The 27,338-nt window shown below is 43.8% G+C and overlaps 1 protein-coding gene and 1 long non-coding RNA gene across 9 annotated transcripts in view; one reads left to right on the top strand and one right to left on the bottom strand.

Moving 5' to 3' along the window:
• LOC141988824 (uncharacterized) overlaps nucleotides 1-16,302 on the top strand; it is a 44,441-nt gene extending 28,139 nt beyond the window's left edge. The window contains exons 2-3 of the long non-coding RNA XR_012639837.1: nucleotides 13,664-13,838; nucleotides 16,177-16,302. This is a non-coding gene — a long non-coding RNA (uncharacterized LOC141988824). The remainder of the gene's footprint in view (nucleotides 1-13,663; nucleotides 13,839-16,176) is intronic.
• BRSK2 (BR serine/threonine kinase 2) overlaps nucleotides 1-27,338 on the bottom strand; it is a 427,939-nt gene that overhangs the window by 55,187 nt on the left and 345,414 nt on the right. For all 8 annotated transcript variants that reach the window (XM_074954821.1, XM_074954822.1, XM_074954823.1 and 5 more), the window contains 6 exons: nucleotides 23,104-23,137; nucleotides 22,120-22,188; nucleotides 19,424-19,570; nucleotides 11,104-11,135; nucleotides 4,589-4,753; nucleotides 3,683-3,780 (listed from right to left, as the gene is read on the bottom strand). In XM_074954821.1, the coding sequence (XP_074810922.1) occupies nucleotides 3,683-3,780; nucleotides 4,589-4,753; nucleotides 11,104-11,135; nucleotides 19,424-19,570; nucleotides 22,120-22,188; nucleotides 23,104-23,137 (545 nt within the window). The remainder of the gene's footprint in view (nucleotides 1-3,682; nucleotides 3,781-4,588; nucleotides 4,754-11,103; nucleotides 11,136-19,423; nucleotides 19,571-22,119; nucleotides 22,189-23,103; nucleotides 23,138-27,338) is intronic.

Raw genomic sequence — 27,338 nt, 5'->3', positions numbered from 1 at the left:
ACATCCCTTTGGGATTTGCCTTTGTGATGATCATGCTGATAATTAAGTAACCAAGTTGCACTGATAATTAAATACAGTTATCCTGCCACAGGCTGAAGGCAGCTGAAAGCAAGTTGGAGGCAGGCTGGAGTGTGTCATGGTTATGCAGAGTTGAAGAGGTGCTGCTATAGATTTGGAGGAAGCTGTGTCACATGTTCTGCTTTAAAAAGGGTGCCACAACAGGAGGGCTGGCCCTGCAGACTCCCCACAGCTGTCCTTCCACCACATTTTCCATTTAACCTTCAAAGCATCATTTTGCACTGAACGTTCCTCTGACACAAGAGAAGATCTGTCATCTTGTTTCTCAGCTTCCAACCTCCCAGGTCCGATTTGCGACCTCCAAAGTCAGAGGACAGAAGCCCTCCCCACTGAAGCTAAACTGGTGTTAACAAATCACCAACGAACAAGATCACACAGCAACGCGGAGAGCAAAAGGAGGAAGGTTTCCTGCTCGTGCACTTCTGCTCCCGGTGAAGCTTTGCAGGGAGAAAAGTAATAGAACATTGCCTCAAATGATGAAAAAAGAAAACTTCCTCCTACTTCTCTGAGAAAGAGATATCTGCAGACAGAGTGAAACAAACACAAAAAGGAAACCAGGAAGGGAAGGGTAGTTTATAGAGATAGAGTCTGATCTCCCCTTGAGCTTCAACTGGAATTCAGAAGCCTATGCTCACTGCTTGCATCCATTCTTTCCAATCTGTACCATACAAAGAAAGAGGAAGAGTTCAGTATGTGCGCATGTACTTTTATTTGGCAAGTGCTCAGGCAACACGCATCTCTGAGGAATGTGGTCTCTCAGAGCAGTTATTATTAAATCCATTACCATTTCCCTTCACCCTTCCTCTTCTCTCTTGGAGCAAGGTCAGCGCTCATGGCTAATGAGGAGATATTCATCAAAAGCATGATTACTCTTACTTAAACTTTGCCCCATGTTCCCAGAGACACTGCTGGGAGCAGAGGAGATGGAAACCCCCTCTGGGAAAGGAAGTTGATCTTACTAACACTCAAATAATAATGCTCGGGGATTCTACAATGTGCTGTCATAGCACAGTGCTATATCTGGCTCAAAGATAGCCTACCGCTGTTGGGGAACTCTTTCTCATCCTGTGTAGAAAATTCCAATTCAGATGGTCAGTATTTGAACCAGCAAGTGAAAATGTTGTGGGAGGTACAGGATTGGGAGATGGGAGGAGAGGTATATGACATAGTTAGGGCATGGCTTTGCATTCACTTATGCATTGGAGGTAATGATTCAATCACCTCTGCTACTACTGTTCAATAGCAAAAGTATCTGTGGCATAGGGAAGCCCTGTCCCTGTGTTGCAAAATCATCTATCCAAGTCAAAAGTCAACGAGCCACTGTAGGAAGACAGGAATACACACACACAAATATACACAAAACTTATGGGGTAGTGATAAACTGTACATGTGATTAAATAGATAAATTACAGAACCATGTGATAAACTGCATTTATCAGGCACCTTTGACCACATTACCTACACTCTGCCTATTAACCCATCTCCGCCAGAAGCATGCTAACGTTCCAAACTCCCTGCAGCTTCAAGCAGGTCACATTGTTAAAAATCAGCCTGCCAGGTAAGCGTTTTATAGTTTCCTCCACATATGAGATTTCTTGGAAAAACTGCACAGACCTGAGGCCCAGAGCATGAGTCTTGAATTAAGTCTTGACAGATTAAAAGTTCAATATTTCATCACACAGCAGGACTGGGAGAGTCCAAGCATTTCAATGGGATAGGCAGCACTTGCTTCTAGCCCTGAAGGTCATGAGATACTAGACTTAAAAACCACAACACTACTATGTACAGAAATGCTATTTCAGGTACTTTTCTAAAATTTTATTAGTTATGTATTTTTGATTCCCTTTGAGTCATGTATAGTTGAAGTCACTTAGATCAGCAGTTCTCACCCAGGGGTTCGAGGCCCCCTGGTGGACCATGAGCAGGTTTCAGGGGGTCCGTCAACCAGGACTGGCATTAGACTCACTGGGGCCCAGGACAGAAAGCCAAAGCTACACCTCCCCGAGCCCTGCCACCTGGGCCAAAGCTAAGCTTGAGCAGCTAAGCTACGTGGGGCCCACTGTGGCATGGGGCCCTGGGCAACTGCCCTGCTTACTCCTCCCTAATGCTGGCCCTGGTTTTTATATGCAGAAAAACAGTTCTTGTGGCACAGGTGGGCCGTGGAGTTTTTGTAGCATGTTGCAGGGGCCTCAGAAAGGAAAAGGTTGAGAACCCCTGACTTCGACTGTAAGGTCTTTGGAGCCAGGAATGTCTTTTCGTTCTGTGTTTGTACAGAATCTAGTACAGTGGGGTCTGGGTCTATGCCCGTGGCTTCACAATGCAAATAATAAGTAACAATAGTACTACAAGACCACTACAGCGGTAAGGATTACCTGGCTATACAGACAAAGGGATACAATGTGTAAGCCCAACAAATGTGTGAAAACTGTTCAAAAATATCTTTAATAACAATAGAAAGCTGTGTGGTATAAATATTGCAGTGGAACTCATTCGGCATGGCCTGTGCAACTATCATGTGGTCATCTGTATTTCAGGCTGATAAAACCTTTCTAACGCACCATCATCTCTCCTTCATATATGTATACATGAATATCATGTACATGTGTGTATATATATATATATATGTATACATATATCCATCATACTTGTCAGTTTTCCCCCTATGCTATTTTTCATAGAGATCTGATGAACACACTGACACATACATATATTAGAAAAGTACAGCTGGTCAACATTTTCCAAATTTCAATTTTTTGGACAAATATTTTCACCAAAATGTTGAATTTCAAAAATTAAAAAAAAAAAGAGAAAGAGAGAGAGAAAATTAGGATGCCATTTTTGTGGATTTTTCTCCCATTGTTTTGAAATATTTCGAATTTTAAAATTTGCACAAAAATATTCCTTGAAATTTCAAATTTTGTTGAAACCTGGGGGAATTGACATTTTCACAGCCCTCCCCAATGTTGTGACCAGCTCTATCGCAAAGTTTAAGTTTCCAATTGTTCAGATTTTTGTTTGTTTTACCTGCTTTTAACATTTAGAGCGGGTTTGCTGATGTTCAGGAGGAGGTAACTGCTGTCATTTCCTTGAAAGTCCCTGATCCTGCATACTTACCTGTACACATGTGAGCAATTCTATTGACTTCACTGGGGATACCTGCACGTGTAAAACTAAGCCTAGAGAAGACTGGGACCTAAGGGACCAGCTACTGAGCAGAAAAAGATACCATGTCTCATTGATTAACTGCCCCTCTTTCTGTGCTTACATTTCAAATGATGGAGATGGTCTAAACTCTAGACTGTGCTCTGAATTCTCAGATAACTTAAGCTCCTTTACGCCACACTGGCAGTGTAAAGTAAATATGAAGGCCTGTTGCACTGCCAGAGAGGTGTAAAAGGGCCTTAGTGTAGCTGAGAAGCAGACCCTTTACGTTTAGCTCAACAGCAGAGCTGACTTCCCCAGGTTGCTGGAGCCTCACAGAACATTTGTACTATCATAGCCTGTTTCAGTGGAAAGGGGAGGGCGAATGCCAACAGCAGGAAGATAAAGCCAAGAGGGACAGACTGAAATGGGTCAAAAGTGACTGGGACCACGTTTGAAATACCTATTTCATTCCGAGGGGGCAGGTCCTCATCCTCATGACTAGGATACCTCTCTTTCCGATCAAGGAGAAGAAAATAAATCATTTTCTCTTGGTTTTCTCTGAAAACAATAAATGAAGGAAGAAACCTTCTAACTTGCTGCAGATGCCACAGAGAAAAAAAATGCAGATGACCCTTTCCCCATCAAACACAATAGTTATAAATGTTCTAAATAACCCGAATCTAATGATCTCTTTTCTTATCTGGCCCCCGGCACCATAGTATCTGAGTGCCTTGACAACATCAATAGATTTGATCCTCCCAAGGCCCCTCTGAGGAAGGCAGATGTACCACCATTTTACAGATGAGGAACTGAGGCACAGGGTAAATATAAGTGAATGGCCCAAGGCCAGACAGGAAGTTTGTGTCTGAGTCAGGAACTGAAGCTAGATCTCCTGGATCCTAGTCTGGTGCCCTCTAGACGATCCCTCATAACACTTAGGAAAGCTGGCAGAGCTCTGGAAACTGAAGTATTTTATTTACCAACAGATGCAGGCACAGCACAACCAGTAACAGTGCAAATTCCCCATGCTGTCCTGCCCATGCATGTGAGTCCTCACCTGCAGAGATCAACTCTGGAGGTTGAGAGAGGTAATTCTACCTGCCATATCTCCCTAACAAGGATGCCAGTTGCAATGGTAATTTATGTGATAAGGGGGCACCTATGCTTTAAGTAGTACACTGAGACCTCCCCCTTCCTCCCAACTCATTTCCACTGAACAGCCAGGGCAGAAGAAATGACTTTCGGTCCCTCCCAGTCGGGGCCATGTTCGTATCCGTGCTCTAGAAATAAAAGGCTCCATATCCCATTTCTAATCCCCTCTAACCCTCCGACACCAAACCGATGTTAAGATTGAGTGATTGCTTACTCTTCCGACAACAGGTCCTGTAAGAGTTTATTTCGGTCACGGAAACAGCCTAAGGAGTGCATGCTGTCTAACACGTCTGGATCAATGTCCTCCAGGGAAGGGAGAGAACGAATCTGCACCTTTCGAGGAATTGGTTGCTCCGGTTCTGGTTCATTTTTACCCCCTCTGCAATTGAGAGAGACAGAGACAGAGACAGACAGAGAGAGGTGAACAACAAGTGAAACCCTTGCTCTGAGACAGAGGCGAAAACAACAAATGGAAAAAAAGTGTCAACATTCCATTGAGAAGTCTGGCCTTGCAAGGCAGACAGAAATTTCCTTCAGAACAAGTTCAATGGGAGCTGAGAGTAATCAGCATCTTGCAGGATTGGGCCTTTAATGAGAAACTTCCCTGTTTGGGCAGAAAGGCAGTAAGAGCTCCCATCATACCAACCCTAAAAGAACTATCAGGTGCTTAGTGTCCTGATACCATACAGTTATAAATCACTCCACTTAGAGGTGCTGCTGTGTCATGAGCAGATCAGACCTTGGGCTAAGTGAAGTTGAACAATTTCCTCCCAAAGTTGAACTGTGAAGAAGTTGATATCACCCATCCCTAATTTTAACAGAGATGAGCTTCAGAGCAGTCCTATAGGGGTGCAAACTTTCTAAAGTGATTTGGGATACCTCAATTTTCTGGTGCCCAACCTGAGAAATCTTAAATAGGCCTGATTTTTAGAGGAAGGTGCTAGGCACTTTCTAAAAACCATGCTCTTTATTTAGGTGCCTAAATACACTCTTAGGGTGTGTCTACACTGCAATAAAAAACCCTCAGCTGGCCTGTGTCAGCTGACTTGGGCTTGCAAGGCTATAATATTGCAGTGAACACATTCAGTCTTAGGCTGGAGCCTGGGCTCTGGGACACGCTCCCCTCATGGGATCCCAGAGTCCAGTCTCCAGCCTGAGCCTGAACATCTAACTGCAAGTTTATAGCCTACAGCCCGAGCCCCGTGAGCCCGAGTCAAGGGATACGGGCCAGCCACAAGTGTTTTATTGCCGTGTAGATGTACTGCTAGATACCTATGTTTAGACACCCACATTTGAAAATTCTGGCCCAAAGGACTTGCCCAAGGTCAGACAGCTGGTCAGTGGCAGAGCTGGGAATACAAAAGCAATCAGTAAGAGAAGCACAACACTTTTTAAAAGGTGACTAAAACAAACTTCTTATATAATTGCCTCATTTCATTCACTAGAAGCAGGAAATATTGATTATTCACTGCAACAAAAAACTCTGGCTATACATAACATGCCAAGGTTTCGTTCCAGATCCAGGAGACTGAATAATATAAAGTGCAAGCACATTGAGCATCCTTGGAGTTCATTCACAGGGCATCGAATCCTGCAACCTGCACCAAGCTCAGAGAGATGGACTTGGGGCTGGGGTTCTTGCAGGAGTTGGGCAGGGAAAAATCCTGCACCTTCTTGAGAGGCTCTATGGATGCCATAGCAGCCTGAGGTCTATAGTAGCCTTTTTGTATGGTGGTCTCCCTTCCTTATGCAGAGGAGGGACATGGGCAGTGGATTCACATGTGGTACAGACTCCCCACTGTGGGCTACAGGAACCTGCACCAAATGTCCCTCCGTGCCCTTTGTGGCATGTGGAGTTGTGGGCAGAATTTTCCCTTTGATGCTAGAGGAAATAATCCAAACATGTTCTACAAATAGTCACGCAATTTAACCCATTCTGGGCTTGTGCTGATCCATGCATCTATACAGGAGAGGGATGGGGGGGGGGGCAGGTGCACGCTTAGTCCCTGGATGGGCTCCCTCCATTGCAGGTCACAATGCACAGGAGATGGCAGCCACGGTAGGGCCGAACAGGTGAGTGGAGAGAGGTTCCACTCCTCAGGGCACCAGCCAGAGCAGCGGAACACAGCGCTGAGTAGGGAGCAAGCTGTGCCAGGAAAAGGGCAGGTACAACTTACTTCCCCGCAGGGAGCAAGGGCAAAGCAGAGACTGAACTGTGAGACTCAGAGCCACAATTCAGCCTCGGTTGTGTGCTGGGGCAGTGCAGCTACACACTGCACCTTGGTCAGTGCAAGTGGTAAGGTGCCAATCCAGCCCATTGAGGTGGCTAAAATTCATTTCAAAGATATATCCTCTGCAGTGGTTCACAGACTGGAGGTGTTACCGTAGATCATTGGACGCACCTGGAAAGACTTCCTAGGGATTCTTACTCTCTCTCCCACCTTGGTGTAACCATTTTTAACCTTGGAAAAAGAGTACTCAACAGATGCAGTGCAGCAGATACAGGGAAAGCCAGTTTACACAAAACACACTCAAGGCTTAATCCTGCAAGTGTTTACTGCCGGGTTGTGAAGCCTCTACTCACGTGAGTGAGCCGTTACTCAAATAATCCCAGTGAAGTCAATAGGACTGTCAATGGGGGCTACTCTGTGAGTCAATGAAGTCAAACAGAGGTGAGACACCGCTAGCCGTGTGAGTAAGGGTGTCACCATCTAGCCTGTAATACTTACTACCATCAGTAGTTTCACTGGGGACAGATACAGCATAATGCTAAATCAACGTGGACCAGATTCTATATCCTTTACATTGAGTAGTCCCATTTATTTCAGTGGCTCTCTCTGTGGAATAAAGGACTACTTAACACAAGTAAAGGAAACAGAATCTTGCCCTCTGGATTTTCACTGGTGTAAATAGGATCAGACTTCATGGAGACTACTCATTCAGGGTCAGATTCTGACCCCATTCCTCTGGCTGAGTAGAATCCTACTCCACCTAAAAATCCTTTGGAAGTCAACGGGATTATTTGTGGAGTAAGGTACTCCTCAGTATGACTAAGGGTACCAGAATTCTGATCCTCAGATTCTGATACACCTGCTCATGTTGAGTAATACCTTACTCCATGAGCGGTCCCAATCATTTCAATGGGACTACTCCTGGAGTAAGTCATTGTCCAAGGAGAAGAAGGGTTATCAGAATCTAGCCCTCGAGCAGTAAATAAGTAAGCACTGTGTCTCTGACCCTCAACCATTAAAGTCAATGAAAATTTTGCCATTGACTTCAGTGAGCTATGTGGGATCAAGTCCTATACCCAGTAGTAGGTGCCTGCAGGACTGAGCTCTTAGGCAGCTGTGGCTTTTGTTTCATCTGCCTGAAGTTCCTTACTGTCAGGATTGGCTCAGTTAAACATTCATTATATTACAAGCAGATAACCTCAGTGTAATTAACAGGGATGAAAAGGAAATGAATATTTTTCAGAATCACCGGAGAATTTGCATTTCCAGCTAGGATCCCTAATCTGTTGCAGCGTGCCATCGCAAATCTTCATTTACATTAGAGTTTATGGCAGGCAATGAGCCATGCCTACAGAGCACTGGTGGTTATCTTTTGTGCACTGTGGAATGCCCTCTCCTTGTGATCTGAACATGATCATGATCAGACAAAGTCAGGCTGTATATGCACTCATAAACTTTCAGACTCCTTCATGAAGTAAATGAAAAATCTGTGATGAAACTGAACATCACCTGCAAGGCTTTCACTGCTTCAGGTAATGAAAATCACCAGCTCTGTGCTATGATTGGCATTACCATACTGTCTGTTCTCCTCCCCGTCTGGAGCAAATGACAAAATTTGTTGCACTTCAGCTCATGTGCATGTCAAACCATGTCACAGGATGACTGCTATAAATCGCACATATTTTTTAAAAGACCAGTTGAATGTAATGCTGCTTTACAAATACTTCCACCCTTATGAGTGATGGTACATGCAATGGACATGATTCCAACTCATGGTAGGCTTTTTAAACCTTCTCACAAATTTTCTAACTTGTATCTCACTGATACGCACAGTGAGTTTGATTCAGATCTCACTTACTCCTGTGTAAACTCAGTGGAATTATGCAGGTACTAATCAAATCAGAATTAGTACCATTATTTTCCCATTTTTTTTTTAGTAAACCTAGCACCTTCTCAGCCAGGAAGTAGCCGACCAAGTGTTACAGGATTCTGCAGCTCTGGGTGTGCCATGATAGCTCATCTCATCCATCCATTTGGTTTATTGGCAAAGGTGAAAAGAATTCATGCTCATCTGCTGGTTTTCGGCAAGCTATGTTCTGGGTCAAAAATCTTCTGTCACAAAATCTAGCTGCATTTTGGAAAACGTACCTCAATTAAAAAAAAAACCCTCTGAAATCTACACTTGAGTCCGTTGACTATCACAGTAGTAGGAGGCAAGTTGGACCAATATGTGACAGCTTGGTGAGTGGGTACTTTCTTTTGAAGGAGCTTGTGCTCCAGGAACTTTCAGGGCATGTGTGTGTGTGAGTCTGTCTGTCTGTCTGTCTACGCGTGCAGGTGCATGATTATTCTTAACTACAAGTAAATGTTTTTCATAGATTAACATGACCATGAGTATCCATTTCAAGAATTAAGTGAAACCGCTTCTCAAGCACTGAGTACAAGTTTCAAGTCATTCATCGGCAATCTTAAACTATCCATGGCCGTGAATAAAGGTTTTATATTGGATCGTAATGTGCATTAAATCAAATGGATAGAAGCTTAAAGTGCTTCGCAAAGCTTGTGGTCTTTACACAATTCTGTCTACAGCCACTCTCTTCTTGTTAGCATCGATAGACCATGCAAAGTGAGTGCAAAGAGGACATTAAACGCTGCCCGATCAGAATGGTAGAGTTTTATGCTCCATTTACACAGGTGAAAATGACTACATTAGGTGCAAGTTAGTGGAGAATTGGGCCCTCATTGAAAAAGAAAATAGCCTAACTTTTAAGGCTGCAAAGTAAAACCTTGAAACTGTGACTCTTGTTTAAAGTGATGCAGTGTTATCTTTCTGAGTGCGCAGATAATCTGAAACGATAGCTTCGTGAGGTATGAACAGTTTAAATCTCAGTGGGGAGTTAACACTTACGCTTTACTATGAAAATATAAATGATCATAAAAATTTAATTTAACTCCTAAGACTTTCATTTCAGATCCAAGCATGCAAGAAAGAAGGAAAAGGGATGTCAATCAGCTAATGTCATTCCATACAGAGCATGCCAGAAACAAGTGGGATGATCATATTATGAACATCTGCACAATCAATCGCAAGCAACATTTTAGTTTGGAATCTCAGGGGGTGGGATTTGGCTTGGGGGCACAGCGTGGGAGAATAACACTAAATTCTTTTTTCAATTTGGCCTACGATCATCAGTGAGGGTTTAAAACAAACAAACAAACCAACTTTCGGTTATAAAACCCAAAATCTTCCTGGATATTAAAAAGCATCGTGTCAACTGACGACTCCAGAGAGCTTGAAGAAGCTGTGGACACAGTGCTACACCATTTCAGGCCGGCTAGCAACAAAACATGTGATCCTGCAGATTGCTGAACATCCTCAACTCCCATGGAAGTCAACTAAGCCCAGTGCATGAATAATGCCCATACAATAAAATCATAGGAAAAATCATTAAGAGGCTGTCTCCTGGTGAAAGGCTTAAAAAATAAAATGACTGACAGGAACAATAAACAGCATCCTACAAAACATCTCGTAAGCAGTGGTGGCAAGGCTATCAAGACCTAGCTTTCTATAGCATACACACAAGGAACTTCCAGATGTGCTGACCTCCCAGAGGTGTGTAACAAAGCACCACCTTCTTGTTTATCACTTGCAAAGATTATTTTTAGTCTTACTGGGATATCATCAGTAAAAAGAAAAAGTCCTATTTATCAGTGTTTCATGAAGGACTATTAGAGTTATACAAAAATGCAAGGTCACTTTAAAAAGCCAGCAGTCTTCCACGCACTCAGATCATCAGAAGGGAATGGCCTTTTCTTATAGACTTCTTTTTCCATGGCGTGAGACTGCTGCTGTCAGTCAAGCCATGGAACTATCGCTCATCAGCAGGTTATGAGGTCATAAGCCAGCCTCTTAATTCAGTGTAAAGAAGGGGGAAGAAGGCCTATGAAGTAGAAGGTGATTGTTTACAAAAGCTTATTTTCTAATAATGTCTCTTATTATTCCTCCTATTTGGAGAAAAGCCACAAATGCCAGAGAGGAACCCATGAAAGTCTGCCTGTCAAGAGGGTTTTACTAAGATTTTGCTAGGGATTCCCTGCAGTTACTTGGGTATCTAGGTAAGTGTGTCTACTAATCCCTTGCTGTTCACCCAGGAATTACCCTCTCAGACACAGTGCATTCAGAAAAAAACCAGCAATTTGTTGGTATGGAAAGTGGCAGACAGTTAAACAGGGCCCATTTCAAACTATTGTCACACAGGTTTTTCCTGTATATGAGAGTCCCTAGCCTGAATCTACATACAGGAGACTGTATTCACTGCATAGGCTAAAACTTCATCTTCACTGGATGTTCCCTCATTCACCTCCTGGCCTATGCCTGTATGGAAGCTGTTTTCATGTCATCCAAGTCAATCCATTTCACAGATTTCTAGATTACCAGCTCCCTGTAACAGCACTAATATTGAAGACAGTAAATAAGATTTTTAAAAATGTTACTTACATATACCATATGTGTTTCTGAATGTGTTCTAGCTACAAAGAAAGAGAAAACAAGGAGTTAGTACAGCAAAAAAACAAAAAGCAAAAAACAGGAAAACTGCATAAAGCAACCAAATATGCGGGTTGCCTGTAGCTGGGCTTAGGTCACCCTCCTCAGAGTCCAGAAGTATGAATCTCAGCTGTGATGCCCTGGTGCAATTATCTTACTGCACCCAAATGATGGGAGTTTTACACTGCATACAAAGCATCTGCTGGCTCACCTGCCCAATTCCAAACGGGCCTGTCGCTTGGGGCACCAAGAACAAAGGAGCAGGAATCACCAGGCACTGGTATAAAGTTTATTTTTTTAAATAGATATAGACACAGTCACAGGGAGGCCATAATGTATCTCCTGAAATGTAGGGAGGCACACAGGCCATAATGACTGATCCACAGGGTGGGTGTAGAACCCAGCTTCCACTAGGGTTTACAGGCAAGTGCTCTGAAAAATAAGCTAAGAGGCGCATAATCCAATTGAAGTCAGCCAAAACCTGCTATCGACATATGCCTGCCTACAGGATGGTGCTGACACTCCAAACCCCAGCCTCTTTTCTTCTAGGATTTGTTTTTTCTTTGAGACAAGAGATATGTTCACAAAGGTAAGTAAAGTGAAGGCAATGTGAGATTTGTGTAGCTTGATTTCCACCAAGGCCCACTCCAGGTGGGCCACATTTGTTCATTATAACAGCTTCATCAAGGCAAAGTGGAGTGAGTTTATGGTAATATAATTTAGTGCCTCTGCACAAGTCTTCCAGACTCCAATCTCCTCTGTTGGACTTGGGTCCCGCAACACCATTTCCACTGCAGTCAGGGACCCTTCACTACATGCTACATCCAGGGGAATGGTGAGACAGTGGTTGCTATGACTGTGGTGCTGGACAGACAATGATAAATACAGTGGAGGACTGGCCAGTTACCAAAGTTTGAGAGTAGGGACGCCTGCCTACAGAACACAGGCCCCAGGGGCTGTTTTGTGGTGGCTACATTTTTTCCGAGCACAGGAAAAAGTCACTCTTCCAAAAGCGAAGTGTTGAACCCTTCTCCCTAATCAACAGAGAGAACAAGCCCTGCTCAGATATACCCCTACAGCAAATCTAAGCTTGTGTGTCTGCAGCAGCATCCTAGCAGGAAAAGACCATTTGCAGATGCCAAAAGACTGTACCACATGAGGAACCTTTCTGTGTGTGTGTGTGTCTGTGTGTGCGCATATGTGTGCCCTGTACACTCATGGGCTCCAGCAGTGTACCAGTGAGAGGCAGGGGAGAGCTGGAAGGAAGCTCACGTAATGTCTGTAAGATGAAATCAGAGGCCCATTAAACCGGTCAGCAAGAACGGAGACAGCTGTCCTGCCCTTATTACTTTCCACTTCATTTCCAGGCTAATGAGAACTGGCAAGCCAAAGAGAGAGAGGGACAGACAGACAGATGCTTGGAGACAGAGAGAAGGAGACTGATAGAGAGAAAGAGGAAACCGAGGTTTTTGTATGTTATATAACAATGGCTCCTCGCCCTGGAAAGCCCAGCAGAGCACAGGCTGACTGTGTACGAGAGGGTTTGTTAAGTGTGACAGGGGTTTTCCTAGAATCTGAGGACAAGAAAGAAACGCAGTTGACGGGAGGGTGGAAGAGTAGCTAAGAGAGATGAATGACCTTCTTTAGAACTGAGAAAGGAAGGGTTAAGCCTGCTGCTTCTAACCAGCGAATACCACCTTCACACAAAAGGTTCCAACTGGATTCCCCATTCTCCCTTTCACCACCACAGAGCAGAAGCAGCACCCATGCCGGTGTGACAGCGAGAAGAGTAGGTGAGTCTGCCTCCACTTATCACCTGGAGTTTTTCAATCACTGGAGCTCAGGTGTTTGGGCTCAAAAAGGAGGAGAGTCATGTTTGTTCCTCCTGTTATGTTGGAGTAGGTGATGTGGACTTAACAGTAGTGGCTTTCAACCTTTTCCATACTATGTCCCCTTCACCAAAAATCCTCTCCCATTTAGCCTTTGGTAAGGGCAGGGTCATGACATCCTGATACCTATTTGGGAGCTGCCCCCCTGAATTAATTAATTCATACACACCACCATGTTCTAGACCATGGGTTCTTAGCCAGGGGAGATAGAAGATATCTAGAAGATAGCCGTATGTATTAATTAATGTTTACTGTTAGTATTACAGCAGTGCCTAGAAGCTCCAGAACTGATCCAGGACTCCTCTGTTCTGTACAAACACAGACTAAAAAGACAGTTCAGTTTGTACACCTTCCCTGTTTCCTATTTCCCTCCCAGAGCTCCACAGCAAGGATTTAACATGGCCAATCACCATGTATACTTATAGAAGGCCCTGTTGTACAGGTCCCCTTTACATTGTTGCAACAGCTGCCATCTCACATGGATGACTCCCACAGGATGCATATACTCCACCAGTACATAATATACACCCTGGGGAACGGGTAGCTATTAATAATTTCAGACGGAAGGCAGATGATGTGGCTAAGATATGTTCAAGTCTCTTTCATGCCTGTTTCTTTTACAGGCCTTTCTGTCTCTGTTGTCCTCGGGTGGCTGTGCTAAGCAGACATGTCAGTATGGCTCCAGCAACATCACTTCAGTTTCCCAGTCAGAGGGAGTCACAAGTTCATGTCCCAGTAAGAGGACCTTCAGATGAGACATTAAACAGAGGTCTGCTCTGCTAGCCATTCCAATTTAAGGTAAAGATCCCACAGCACTTTGCATTTGCCATAAAAACAGATCCAAAACTGTGTGAGAGCTATCACTGAGCGTACAATGGCTGCTGTTTGTCCACACAACTGCAGCGCTGCCCATATTGAAATAATTATTGTAAAGCACTTTGGGATACCCCGAGTATGAAAGGTTTCAGAGTAGCAGCCGTGTTCGTCTGTATTCGCAAAAAGAAGAGGAGTACTTGTGGCACCTAGTTGCTAAGGTGCCACAAATACTCCTCTTCTTTTTTCCAGGTATGAAAGGTGCTTTACAAAAACAATCGCTATTCTGATTTGCATTGAATTGTTATTATGATACCATACAAGTGTGCTTGCTGATGCCAACATCTTCATTGCCTTTTTTTTTAAGGTAATTAATTAATGCTTTGTTGCTTTTCATCTGCATTAAAGTGACAGGAGGGGTTATGGGAGGGCGATTGATTTTGACAAGGAGAAGACTGCAGGCTTTTTAGGATGCAGTGTAGGGGAGGGTGAACCACAGTGGGAGTTAATCTCACTCCTTCTGCCATCATTTAAACACAATGTTTAAATGCATTTAAGTGACAAAAGCATTTAATAGCTCTTCCCACAGGGATCTTCTAACTGTTCTCACAGGGGTTTCCCCGAATGTAATGCCATTATATGAAGGCTGTAAAAATGCTCTGTCCCCATATCTCCTCTCCACTGCAGGCACTTGCCGCAAGAAACCAACTCTAAAACAACAAAAACAACCTCTACATTCACAGAGCTAGTGGAGGCTTCCTCATGCTTGAATGGTGGCCCTGGGAAGGGGGTGGGATTTCCCAATACCAAAGCTTTACAGAAAAATGCACCCTCATAATTAATTATTCTGATTATTTGTACTGCAGTAGCACCTAGAAGCCCTAGTCAAGGTCCTCCCCAAGAGCTTACAATCTAGGTACAAGACAAGAGACAACAGCTGGATACAGACAGAAGGAACCAATGAGACAGTATTGGCAGTGTGAGAGGCAGCGGCTCAGCACATCAACTGCCTTAGTGTCAGTGACAGGCCAGAGCTGCAAAATTCTCATCCAAATCTGAACTCCCAAAAGTTTGTGGATCTTGGGGTGGGGGCTGCTGGTTTGGCCCATCTCTAATTTGCGCTAGTGCAAGAGTTCCCAATCTGACTCAGACACAAAGGAGGCAAAGTTTCAAACCTTGATGTGCCGTAAACTGACCCTTTTAATAGGCCAACTCATTTACCAAGTCCCTTCTATATTCAAAAATAGCTTTATGTCCCAAGTGTTACTCTGTTGTATCACGTTAAAATATGGGTTTTCGTGGACAAACAGAACTCAAACTGAGGGCAGAGGGAAGCCCTAGATATTCTGACCAAGGTCTGGACCCTCCTGTGCCAGGTGCTGTATATACACACATAGTCAGTCCCTGCCCTGAAAAACTTGCAGTCTAAATAAACAAGACAGACAAAGGGAATACCATTATTCCCCCACTTTACAGATGGGGACCTGAGGCAGAGAGAAATTAAAGTCACTTTCCCAGTGACTTAACTACGAGACCATCTATAACAGTGGTCACCAACCCATTGATCGCGATCGACTTGTTGATCCTGGAGCTTCGGCCAGTCGATCGCAATCTCCAGGCCGCTAAAAGTCCAGCGGCACAGTGGGCTCAGGCAGGCTGCCTGCCTGCCGTGGCCACACGCCGCTCCCAGAAGTGGCTGGCTGCTGGCATGTCTCTGCGTGCAGCCCCTGGGGGAAGGGAGGGAGCGGTGAGGCGGTTCCGCGTGCTGTCGCCATCCCCAGCACCGTCCCTGCAGCTCCCATTGGCAGGGAACCAGCCAATGGGAGCTGTGGGGGCACTGCTTGCAGGCGCGGGCAGCACACGGAGACCCGCTTCCCCCTCCCCCCCCCAGGGGCTGCACACAGAGACGTGCCAGCAGCCAGCTGCTTCCGGGAGCAGCGTGGGGCCACGGCAGGCAGGCAGCCTGCTTGAGCCCCGCTGCACTGCCAATCAGGAGCAGCCTGTGGTAAGCACCTCCCGGCTGGAACCTGCACCTTGCTCCCGCTCCTGCACCCCAATCCCCAGCCCAGAGCTCCGCTCAAGGGTGTGTAAACAGGCAGTGATATCTTCCTAAATCTCAGAGATGTGAACTGCCCCACCTTCCATTCATCCTAATGGGGAGCTGGCGCTACAGCCCAGTGATAGCAGTTTAAATGTCAACATTAACTCTTTTGTTGTTAGAAGAGGAGTCTCTAAGGTGCCACAAGTCCTCCTTTTCTTTTTGCGAATACAGACTAACACGGCTGCTACTCTGAAACCTGTCTTTTGTTGTTGATCATTTTAGCAGATGGAATGGGAAGGGAGTGAGTGTGAAGCCCTGTGCGAAGTGGGAATTACTGTACAGAAGGAAACTGCATTGGGAAGAAAAGAAGTGAGACAGAAGATAAGGGAGAAGGAGCAAAACAGAGAGAGAAGGGGTAAAAAGGGCAAAAATAGTTGCGCTCCTGTGGGTGACCATATTTTCCCACTGAACAACGGTGAATATGACATTAAGGTACTGAACAAATTATAAATAATAGTAATAGCTTCAAAATTTGTTACTACATATCAGCCATATTCTTGGCTGATCTGGCATGGCATGAGTGGGAGATCTGCTGTGAATTGGGGGTAGCACGTAGTCCTACATTTCTACGTTGCTCCATGGACCACAACTAACATGGAATCCAGCTCTCTCCTTAGAATGAAATTGACATCGTAGCCCTAGTGCAATAAACAGACAGATCCCTTTTATATGGCTGTCTAAGTGATGAAGATGCTAACACAATGGAAAGACAAGTGTGCCATCAGCAGACAGTGGGGACAGCAAATTGAGAGCCCCCAAAATAATGAAAATACAGATTGTGTCCCATAAAGAAGAGCTCTGTGGTGTCCCCCACCCCCGGCAGCTTTTATCTCTTGAATAAATTCATTTCATATTCTTATTCCCTGTCCTCAAGATACCGTCTATCAATGTACATCAGACCTGTTTGCTTTTTCCTATGGAAAAATGAAAATAGCAGCTTTGCTTTTTGATCAGGATGAGGAGTGAGTCACTCCAGAATGACTTTAACCGTTTTTTCTCCTTTATCGCATATGCTTTGCTGGATTAAATAATGCCGAAAATTCAGAGACAGCCCTATAAAATGAGCTTGGTTCAAAGGTGAACCTAAAGCCCTGACACACTGAAGAGGGTCTAGTGTCAGATACCTGGTTCATCACCCTCAGTTCACTGGAACCAGGACCTTTTCATAGATTCCAAGGCCAGAAGGGAACTTTGTGACCCTCTAGCCTGACCTGTATACCTCAGAACAGAGAACTTCCCCCAAACAATTCCTAGACCATCACTTTCAGAAAAACATCCAATATGGATTTTAAAATTGTTAATGATGGAGAATCCACCATGACCTTTGGTAAGGTGTTCCAATGGTTAATTACCCACACTGGTGAAAATTTACACCTTATTTCCAGTCTGAGTTTGTCTAGCTTCAACTTGCAGCCCTTGGATTGTGTTATATTGTGTTATATCTTTCTCTGCTAGACTGGAGAGTCCATTATTTAATATTTCCTTTATAAGGAAAGTATGAACATTTTAACTGTTCAGCTTTGTGGTGGACTCCTAAACAAGCTAGTAATCTTTGTATGCAAAAGACACACTAGATAGATCAATCCCTAAATGAATAGCATGCCATCTATCTCAGGTATTTACATGACCTTAGTATCTGAGTGCCTTATCTTTAATGCATTTATCCTCACAACACCCCTGTGAAGTAAGGAAGTACTGTTATCCTCATTTTACAGATAGAAAACTGAAGCACAGAGAGACTAAGTAACATGCCCAAGGCAATACAGGAAGTCTCTGGAAGAGCGGGGAATTGAAGCTGTGTTTTCCAAGCCTCAGGCTAGCATTGTAACCACTGAGCCATCCTTCCTCTCTATGCCAAAGCTCCCACTGCCTGTAGAGGAGCAGGATCAGGGCCTTATGCAGCTGAAAAATGCCTATTTTTGTCAAAAAATCCTCTTTCCAAATTGCTTTTGTTTGAATGTGTTAACCAAGTCATTTTTCTGTTAAAAAACCTCCAATTTCCCCTCCCCCCCCGTTTCTCCCCCGATTTTTATTGAAAACAAAATTTTCAGTAAATGGATAGTTTTGATTACCGTTTTGATAATCTTTTCAATTAAATTATAGAAAAAAGGCATGAAATTCACACACAAAATGAAAAATGTTGACAATTTGTTAGACTTTTTTTTTTAGAAAAATGGCCTGGTTTCAATAAACGAACATTTTTGTTTGAAAATTTTTTGGCCTGCTTTACTCATTTGTAGGGGAAGGATGGCTCAGGAAGGATATGAGTAAGAATATACAAAGCTTTTCACCTCTGGCTCACCGAATGGAACATGACCTGGTTTGGTAAGGAATTTGGAGGTAGGAGGAGTTCCGTTACTTCCTAGCAGACAGGTGTCTACTTCCCAAAGCCATCATCGCAGCCAGTGCAGACTGATTCTGCTGTTAGCAGTCTCTGCAGAGGCGCCAAGCACTGATCGGAGGAGAGTTTATTTATAAATATTTTAGCAGAATGAAGAACCAGGAGGAGTTTTAAATTTGCATTTCTTTATACATACTCCCACTCAGAATCTGCGAGCTTAGTAAATCTGTATAAAATCATCACCGGGGACTGACAATGTGATTTATAAAGGCCAGAATACCCATAGAGCCAGAAACCTCTACTGAATAGCAAGCAATCTTGCTCTTCAAAATTATTGTTATTGCTAAATTTTCAAAATACCCCAAAACATTAACATGGTATCAGTGACGGACATGATCATTCCAACGCATTCAGGGGGCAAGGTCTCTGAGGGAGTGATGGAACTCAGCTTGGGTGCAGAATCCCAGGTGGCTCAACATGATGTGTCCAGGGCACAGGGTACCACAGCCTACCACACAAAGCATAAGGACTCTAGAAGATATGGTTCCAAGAACCTGGTATCCAGGCTGCCAGAGGACACTATAATGCACCCAGGATACAATGCAGTGCACCATGAGATTCATGAGTCTACAATGCATGAACCATTGCTTCACCCAGAAGTGCAAGAGATGATGACCTTACACCAGGAAGGGGTGAAAGGGCAGTCCTGGCCCTCTAATAGTACATCACTTCTATGACAAACCCAGTCTGCTAAGCTGAGGAGCCAGAGTTCCAAGGCTGATTCCAAAATACACCAACCACTTGGCAGTGCCATCAGCAGGGGAGTTTTATTGTAAATACGTACACATTTCAATACAAAGGAAAATCAAAGCAGAGTAACAATTCAAAACTAAAATGCCCTCATCATTTGCAAGAGAAGGAAGTCTGCTTCTTCCCCAAACCTGTATCCACTCCCTTCATCCATGGTTCAGGGAGAGGAGCCTTTGGGCAGCTGCAATGTGGAGAGTTACTTTAATTGTGCAACAATACACATAGGGAGAGAGGATGGGGGGATCCCACACACAGAAACATAGATAGAAAGTCCTGAAAACATACCGATCACATGATTTGCAGTGAATACCCTCTTACCGTGAGACGTTTCGAGGCGTCCACTTCAATCATCCCCCGCAAGAGGTTCTGACAGTCCGGAGGGATGAAATGTGGCATGTGGAACACACCCCGCTTCACCTTCTCCAACAACTGCCGCAAGTTGTCGTCATCAAATGGCAGGGCACCCTGCAGGGACATGATGGAGGAATTGTGGGTGGGAGAGAGGAGAAAAGAGGAATGGGAGAGGGTAAAAGGTGGAAAGTTGAGCAATTTGATGAAAAGAAAAGAAAAGAAAAGAAAAGAAAAGAAAAGAAAAACATTAAGAAAGTCACTGTACCATTATAAGAAGTAAAGCACACCTTCTTCACCTGTTGATAATTGCTTAGCATTGCTTTACTTTTTCCAACACAGAAATAGAATCTTGGATGTAGCTTTTTATATTAAAATTGAAAAATGAACAAGAGAATAAAATAGAACGCAAAATATGATGTTGCCTTCTCAGGCAAATTCTTAAAAGACTCAGGGATCCACTTAAATTCAACTCAACATTTAGTAGCAGAGAGGTGATCAGCAATGTTCAAGTAACCAAGTTCAGAATAGGGAGCCAATGTGTGGCTTCGGAAGTGGCTTGGCACAAGTCCAAAATGCCACCAGCAAACAGTTGAAGTGTGCACTGATTACAATGTGGTCCACAGATTGCAACTGGTGACCACAGTCACATTGTTCATTATCTCTCATCTTCCAGAGATGTAAGAGAGGATAACATTGGCCATGTGATGTTCTGAAATAATTCAATGCAGATACTGTTTACAGGGTAGGTTAAAAGCTGTAAATTATTTTCTGGGGTCATCAACCAGGAGTTTGTTTGGGACATCGGCATTATTCCAGGATTCTTTCCCGTGTGCCCCAGGTTTGAATTAGGATGCTTTAAGAGCTTGAGGGTTCTGGAGGTCCACTGGATGAAACTATGATATGGTTTTATCACAAGTCCATGTCTCACCAGAGAATCTCTCTCCCCACAAGTTACTGACATGATCCTGGTAGATGCGCTGTGTCCTCAATTCCCATCAAATCCATGCAAGTTGCTGGTTCTCAGCAACTCTTACAGCCAGGCTCTAAATTTCAGTGTTTACACTGTATTTACTTCAGTGCATGTAATGCTTGTGTAGGGTAATCCGGTGTATATAACAGACTGAGGCCAACAAATCTCTTTACAGAAGCCACCAAAAGCCCATTTGATGCTGACAATCATCAGTCATTACCAACCTGTGTTTGTTCAAACTAGTGGCCTAGAAGCAAAAGGCCTCATATTCATTACCAATCCCTCCAGTTACCTAGTTCCTCATAACTATTCAGGACTGAAAGCAAAATCAATATTGAGAGTTAGGTACTTTGGCTAATGTAATATAATTCATGATAAAATGCAGCATTTCCTGGACATAGCAACTAAAGGCCGCTAATTACTAGCAATTTCTATTATGGCCTAAGACTTTTAGTGGGTGTTTATCTTGATGTAATTAACCTGATGCTTGGCACTGAGCATCAGTGATGGGCTTGTTTCAACTGCTTTAAAGGCTCAGGTGTATACCTAGAAACAACCCAAAACATTTTCCTGAGACAGTGGGGTCCAAAATCTCGAAGGGCATCCTCTTGAGAATGGAGTACTCACTCTGATAACTCCCAGGCAGCTTTTCTGGGTCTCTTTTTCCTGTTGTTTCAAAAGGTCAAATCACATTCTTCACTCAGGCAAACTCCCACTGGATTTCAATAGAAGTTTGCCTGAGAGGGAACCGGATAATAACTGTGCAAGGACAACAGAATATGGCTCAAGGAGTTTTGCTGTTTGTAACTGTAGATGATCATTTGACATATTACAAACAAGACAAATAACTTCATACACATTAAGTCTATCCTACTTTTCACTTATGGCAACCTACTTCTTCCTTATGGGAGTACAAACCAGATTTCCTTTATAAAGCTGAACAGAGGCAAACTCACTTGATTTCAGGTTTTGTTACAATTTTTGTCTGGTTTTGAGGTTTCAGACCATCTGTGTAACTCAGAACAAGTTCTGTGCAGCTCATGAACCTTTCACTGAGCCAGGGACAAATTCTGAAACAGCATATTTTGGGTGCCAGGAAAGGAATTATTATCTGTGTTGAAACATGGTACTTTTGGCTCAATTCTACATTCTCAACTGCACTAAATGCAAGTTTACAGAGGCTCAAAATTGGCATGAACCACAGCTGTTACATTTCACTCAGATCTTGACAAAACCATTTGAATCAAGATGCAGATACATGTAATTAAAAAAATACACTAAACCAAACCACTTTCCTGATCCTGTGAAGGGCAGTCTAGGCTCCTCCCGGTCCTGAAGTTGCAACCCTGACCATCCTATCCCTCTGGGGCCATTTGACTTCAGTGAGTTTTGAATCAGGTTCTTAAAGTGCTGCCCCACAATAACAGAGCAAAGAGCATATAGGAAAGCAGCTTTCCCACAATCCCCTCTGCTCTGCTGTACAGGGTGGCAGCCCTTCACAGGCGAAGTAAAATATTTGTCATGCATTCCCTTTTGGGACGGATGCTGACAGATAGAAGATGTAGCTGAGAGATACAGAAAGAGAGAAGGAACCCAGGAGAGACTTACATGATGTCAGTAGATTTAACATGAAATACATCAGCATTGTGGGGTTTTTTTCTGTTTAAAGGCGGTAGCAAGGATGACGACTCACCACTAACAATGCAAATAAAATGACTCCACAGCTCCAGACATCCGCTTTCCTCCCATCATATTTTTCTCCCTGTGAAACAGAGATAGGAGTTTAAATGAATGCTTGTTAGTAAGAGAATTAGCCATCCTTGAATAATGAGGAAGGGGAGAGTGGGAGTTTTGATCCAAGAAGCTGCTTTCTTGAGAGCTACCTAAGTAGCAGGCCAGAGTGGCTCATGGGTTCTTGTGAAAGTCAGTGTTATGTCCTTGTCTGAGGGATGTAAGCCTGCAATATGTGGAAGGGAGCGAATGGCCACAGAGCAGTAAAAGAACTAAGGAGTCAGCACTTAATCAAATGTCAGAGATGCCTTCAGGATATCAAGAAGCTGCTTCTCTCCTGGTTAGCTCTTTATGGAGCTCGGAATGGGTCATATTATTTGCTAACTTGTAATGTTTTCTGGCAATTCTCTTCTATTGATTTTCTGAACCATTTGGCTTCATATTACTGCTGTGCACCAACAGGTGGGAAGCCTGGCCTTTGGAGCCCTAGGCCACCAGAGCCTACAGCAGCCAGCCTTAGGGGAAGAAGAAAGAGCAGAAGGGAGTACCTCCTATTGCTCAATAGCAAACTAGTAACAGTGCTGACAGTCCAATCCGGTTTTCTTCGTCTTGAGGGGATATTTAGGGACTCCATAGGGGACATGGAGGCCCACTGGATGGAAGTAACATGGAAAACAAAACCATTGTATTTCTGGCTGGTCAAGCGACTGAAGTAGCTGTGCCACCATGAGTGACCTCTGCCCTCTGAGAATGACATATGTTCATGACCTTTACACTAGTGGTGGAACTCGCTTTTGGGCCTTGTCACATAAAGGAAAATGACAGTCATATTAAGCATTTGCAATGCTGACTGCCTTGGGATCACTTCCTATAGTGGGTACCTGCCTGCATCCATGTAACGAGTGACATGCTTTTATACAAATGCTGAGAGTACAAGCTAACTTACCCTGATCACTTCAGGGCAGGCATAATGTGGCGACCTGTAAAGCAAAACACAATCAAATGAGCATCTAAACCTATACTTATTAGATGTATTTGTAATCTGCCCACCACAGTGGTATCTGGGAGCCTTCTGCATAATTTAGGAGAGACAGAACAACACGCCCCTCCCTAACCTCAACTGAAACCCGTTTGTGAGACAGAATCGTACCCAGGAAGTGGCTACCCGGAAGAATAATCCTAACACATAATTGTGAGAAAACCTTCAGAAACAGAGGCAACTTTAAATCAGGCTCTGATGCATCTCTTTCAGGAACAGATTTCTGAGTTCTGATCCCACTTCAGCAAAGCCCACGAAGGCCAATGAAAAGACCAGGGTCTTGCGTTGAAGAAGCTCATGTTCTTGGGGTCCCATTTGGAACCTAGAGGGTCTAGCCCATATTGATGGAGGCATAGTTGTATGTATTGTCAGTGCTTAGGGGAAGCCCAGCTTTCCACCCAACTCCTACATAGCAATACACCCCTAAAAATGCATGAGTCTCTATTAGCCCCCCCAAAACCAGTGTGGTAATTTACCCATCAGCACAGTGCTTTTCTGCAGTGAAGATGCAGCCACCAAAGACCACATATTCCCCTGCACCACCTAGATTAGGATAGAGGCTCCTGGGATGGACACTTACAGGATTCGAAAAGAACTCTACCCATTGTGCTCCATTCAAATTGTATTATAACATGCCAGGGAGAAGAGGAATGGAGAGCAATACACTGATCCTGCAGAACTGCAGCCCAGTTGCCTCTCATCAGATATTTTTACCTGGTCCTGTGTATAAAATTAAAGGTAGTCATGGCATATGCTAGCTTAGTTTTTAAAAAACCACTTTCACGCCAGTCAGATACATGCATCTGAATCATCCCCCTGCACCTTTGCAATTATCAAGGGTAATGTCATCTTTCACTTGCTCTCGGCTTCTCCAGTGGGCATAACTACAGCTAATCCATAATTTTAACATGCAACTTCGTTTTAAAAAAACAGGAAAGGATGGACTTCCTAAAGATTACAGCAATGACTATTTACTTTATAGTATCCACTTAAGGCAGCCTGACAAAGCAGGAGGGACCCAAGTTGGCCTAAGCACTTCCCCAAGACTCAGTAACACTCCTACTGACACCTCCTGGTAATTATAAGGCTGCCCCAGTTGTGTATTTGCCCTTTGGGCCAAAATAATCATGTGGTTGGTGATGCCTGTTTTATGTCACAATGTTTGTAGCTCAGCACTGATGCACAATGATTCATAGATAGATATTAAGATCAGAAGGGACCATTATGATCATCTAGTCCGACCTCCTGCACAATGCAGGCCACAGAATCTCACCCACCCACTCCTGCGAAAAACCTCTCACCTATGTCTGAGCTACTGAAGTCCTCAAATCGTGGTTTAAAGACTTCAAGAAGCAGAGAATCCTCCAGTAAGTGACCTGTGCCCCATGCTACAGAGGAAGGCGAAAAACCTCCAGGGCCTCTTCCAATCTGCCCTGGAGGAAAATTCCTTCCTGACTCCAAATATGGCGATCAGCTAAACCCTGAGCATATGGGCAAGATTCACCAGTCAGATACTACAGAAAAGAATTTTCTATAGTAACTCAGATCCCACCCCATCTAACATCCCATCACAGGCCATTGGGCCTATTTACCATGAATATTTAAAGATCAATTAATTACCAAAATCATGTTATCCCATCATACCATCTCCTCCATAAACTTATCGAGTTTAATCTTAAAGCCTGATATTACTGCATGAACTGTACTTCCACCCTGACACAAAATACAGATGCAATGTCCCGATGTGAGGATTCCATACCATGGCACTGGGAAGATGAATCTTGATAAACCCAAGGTATGTTGAGGATTCTGAGAGTACGACTACACTGGAATAAAAGATCTGTGACACAGCCGTGGCTGGCCTGGGTCAGCTGACTTGGGCTCGTGCGGCTTGGGCTGTATAGATGTTTGGGCTTGGGCTGTCTACACAGCAATTTTACAGCCCCGCAGCCTAAGCCCTGCAAGCCCAAGTCAGGTGGCCCAGGCCAGCTGCAGATGTTTGATTTCTGTGGAGACATATCATATTGCAAGCTAAGCTTAAGCAATGTGATATAGACCTGTGAAGTAAGGCTCAGCAAAGTTTGGGTCTGTTGGAAACTGTCCACAGAAGGTAGCTTTTACAAATACAAGGGACATTCTAACCAGGGCTATCAGATCCGTAGTCCTCAGGTGGTCTTCATTTAGGAGGGAGCTTGCAAATTTAGATTATTAAGTCAAAACAGACTATGGTTCAATTCTAATTTAATAAAAATCGGGCTGTGTCTTCACATCGTTGGGTGGATTTGGTACTGGCATGTAGCTGCCTATTTGGGAGGGAAAAGATGGTCATGTGGCTAAAGCATAGAAGTTGGAGTGAAGATACTGGGGCTCTGTTGCCAGCTCTCATGTCCTGCATATTCTTTGGTGAGTTACTTAGTCCAAAATTTTGTGAAGTGGCCACTGATTTTGAGTTCCTCAGTTTTGTGGCACCTAAAATTAACGGCCTCTTTTGAAAAAATTTGGCCTTAATTTCTCTGTGCCTCAGTTTCATCACCTGTAAAATAGAAGTAATAATAATATTAGTTCTCTACTTCACAAAGGTGTTGTGTGGTTTAATTCATCTGTGTTTGCAAAATTCTTTGAGATTCTTGGACAGAAACGACTATAGAAATGCAACATATTATGATAACAATCATCATACTCAAGGCACATCCCAAAGGAGCGTATCAATCTCTAGCTAGGTCCATACAACAATCTGGCTGGATATTCAGTTTCTGTCCATCACTGGCAATTTTATTGCAGAACCAAAACTACTGCAGACCACTTTTCATCTCCATTCCTTGGCAAATATGCTTTGAAATTCATGTCTTCCATCCTAATAATATGTCCAAACCAAGAAAGCCACCAAAATTGAACCAGTACTGATGCTGGCGGTTGCTATGAATATCTTTATTACTGATCTTGTCCTCCCACTTAATATGAAGCAACTGATGAAAATGGCAAGAATCAAAAACATCAGTCCACCTGTCTTCAGCCATTCCTCGGTCCTCACATTTCACTGATGTACAACAGCGCTGGTATAACTGTAGTTTTATAGATCTGCAGTTTCATGGCAAAATAGAGGTCCCGATATTTCCACAGAGGCTGCTTAAGGGCCCAGAACATGGCAGTGTTGGCTGCTGCTATATAAACATCCTCATCTTTCAAACATCACAATCCCATGTATGATAGTGATAAAATAACAATATTCTTGGCCCTTGGCCAAGCTCCCATTAATTTCAGGACTTTGCAGTGGGTCATTTACCCTTGTCAGAAAGAAACTGATGTCAACGTAAGGTGCAGAGTAGTTTGTGTAACTGCATGTTTTTATCCATGCTAGGTACATTAGTCCAGTTACTCTTAAACAAAGATATGCCCAGCCACACACACGTAACTCCAGAAGATACAGCTCAGCCATTCTGAGCCACTGCCACAAACAGCTGCCTTCATCATCTCCTCCCAAGTCTATAACTGTCCTCCCTACTGCCATGGAGCCTTACCCTCCTAGCTGTCCTATCATCCTCCAGTCAGGACACAGAAAAGCAGCGGCAGATACATCTTCAACAGATTCATTAGGCTGTCCTCCACCGAACTATTATTGCATCACAGATTCATAATAATATGGGATGAAGTTTGGGGGATGCAATGGGTTAATGGACTGGCTTTCAGACCAGCGATCAAATGCACCATGGATCGCAAATGAAATTATTTTGGTGAGTGACAGAATCCCTGACAGGTATTTCTACACATCATAAAACCACTGCAGAGCTGGCAGTCTCGGTTTAGCAGAGATCCAAGTCAGGGATGAAGAGCAGGAACAGATTTCGGATTGGAGTCCAGGACTGGACTAGCATAGCAAATTGCAGATTGGAACTGAGGTGCTTAGTCAGAGCAGTGTAAGGGCCCGAGATGGGAGATGTAGGATGTGTGTCAGTGCATGTGAGGACTGAAAACATCAATTACCGCTTGCAGCAGACAGAGCATAAAAACAGTTTACATCTGACCGTGGATATTTGGTTCAACCAGCCATTCAGCTAAGTCACTCAGGGCTCGTCTACACTACCGATTAAGTCAATGTAACTTACGTCGCTCAGGGGTGCAAAAACAACCCCCCCCCCCAAGCG

This window comes from Natator depressus, chromosome 6 (assembly GCF_965152275.1).
Source record: "Natator depressus isolate rNatDep1 chromosome 6, rNatDep2.hap1, whole genome shotgun sequence".
Lineage (NCBI taxonomy): Eukaryota > Metazoa > Chordata > Testudines > Cheloniidae > Natator > Natator depressus.
This window is presented reverse-complemented; position numbering and strand designations above follow the sequence as displayed.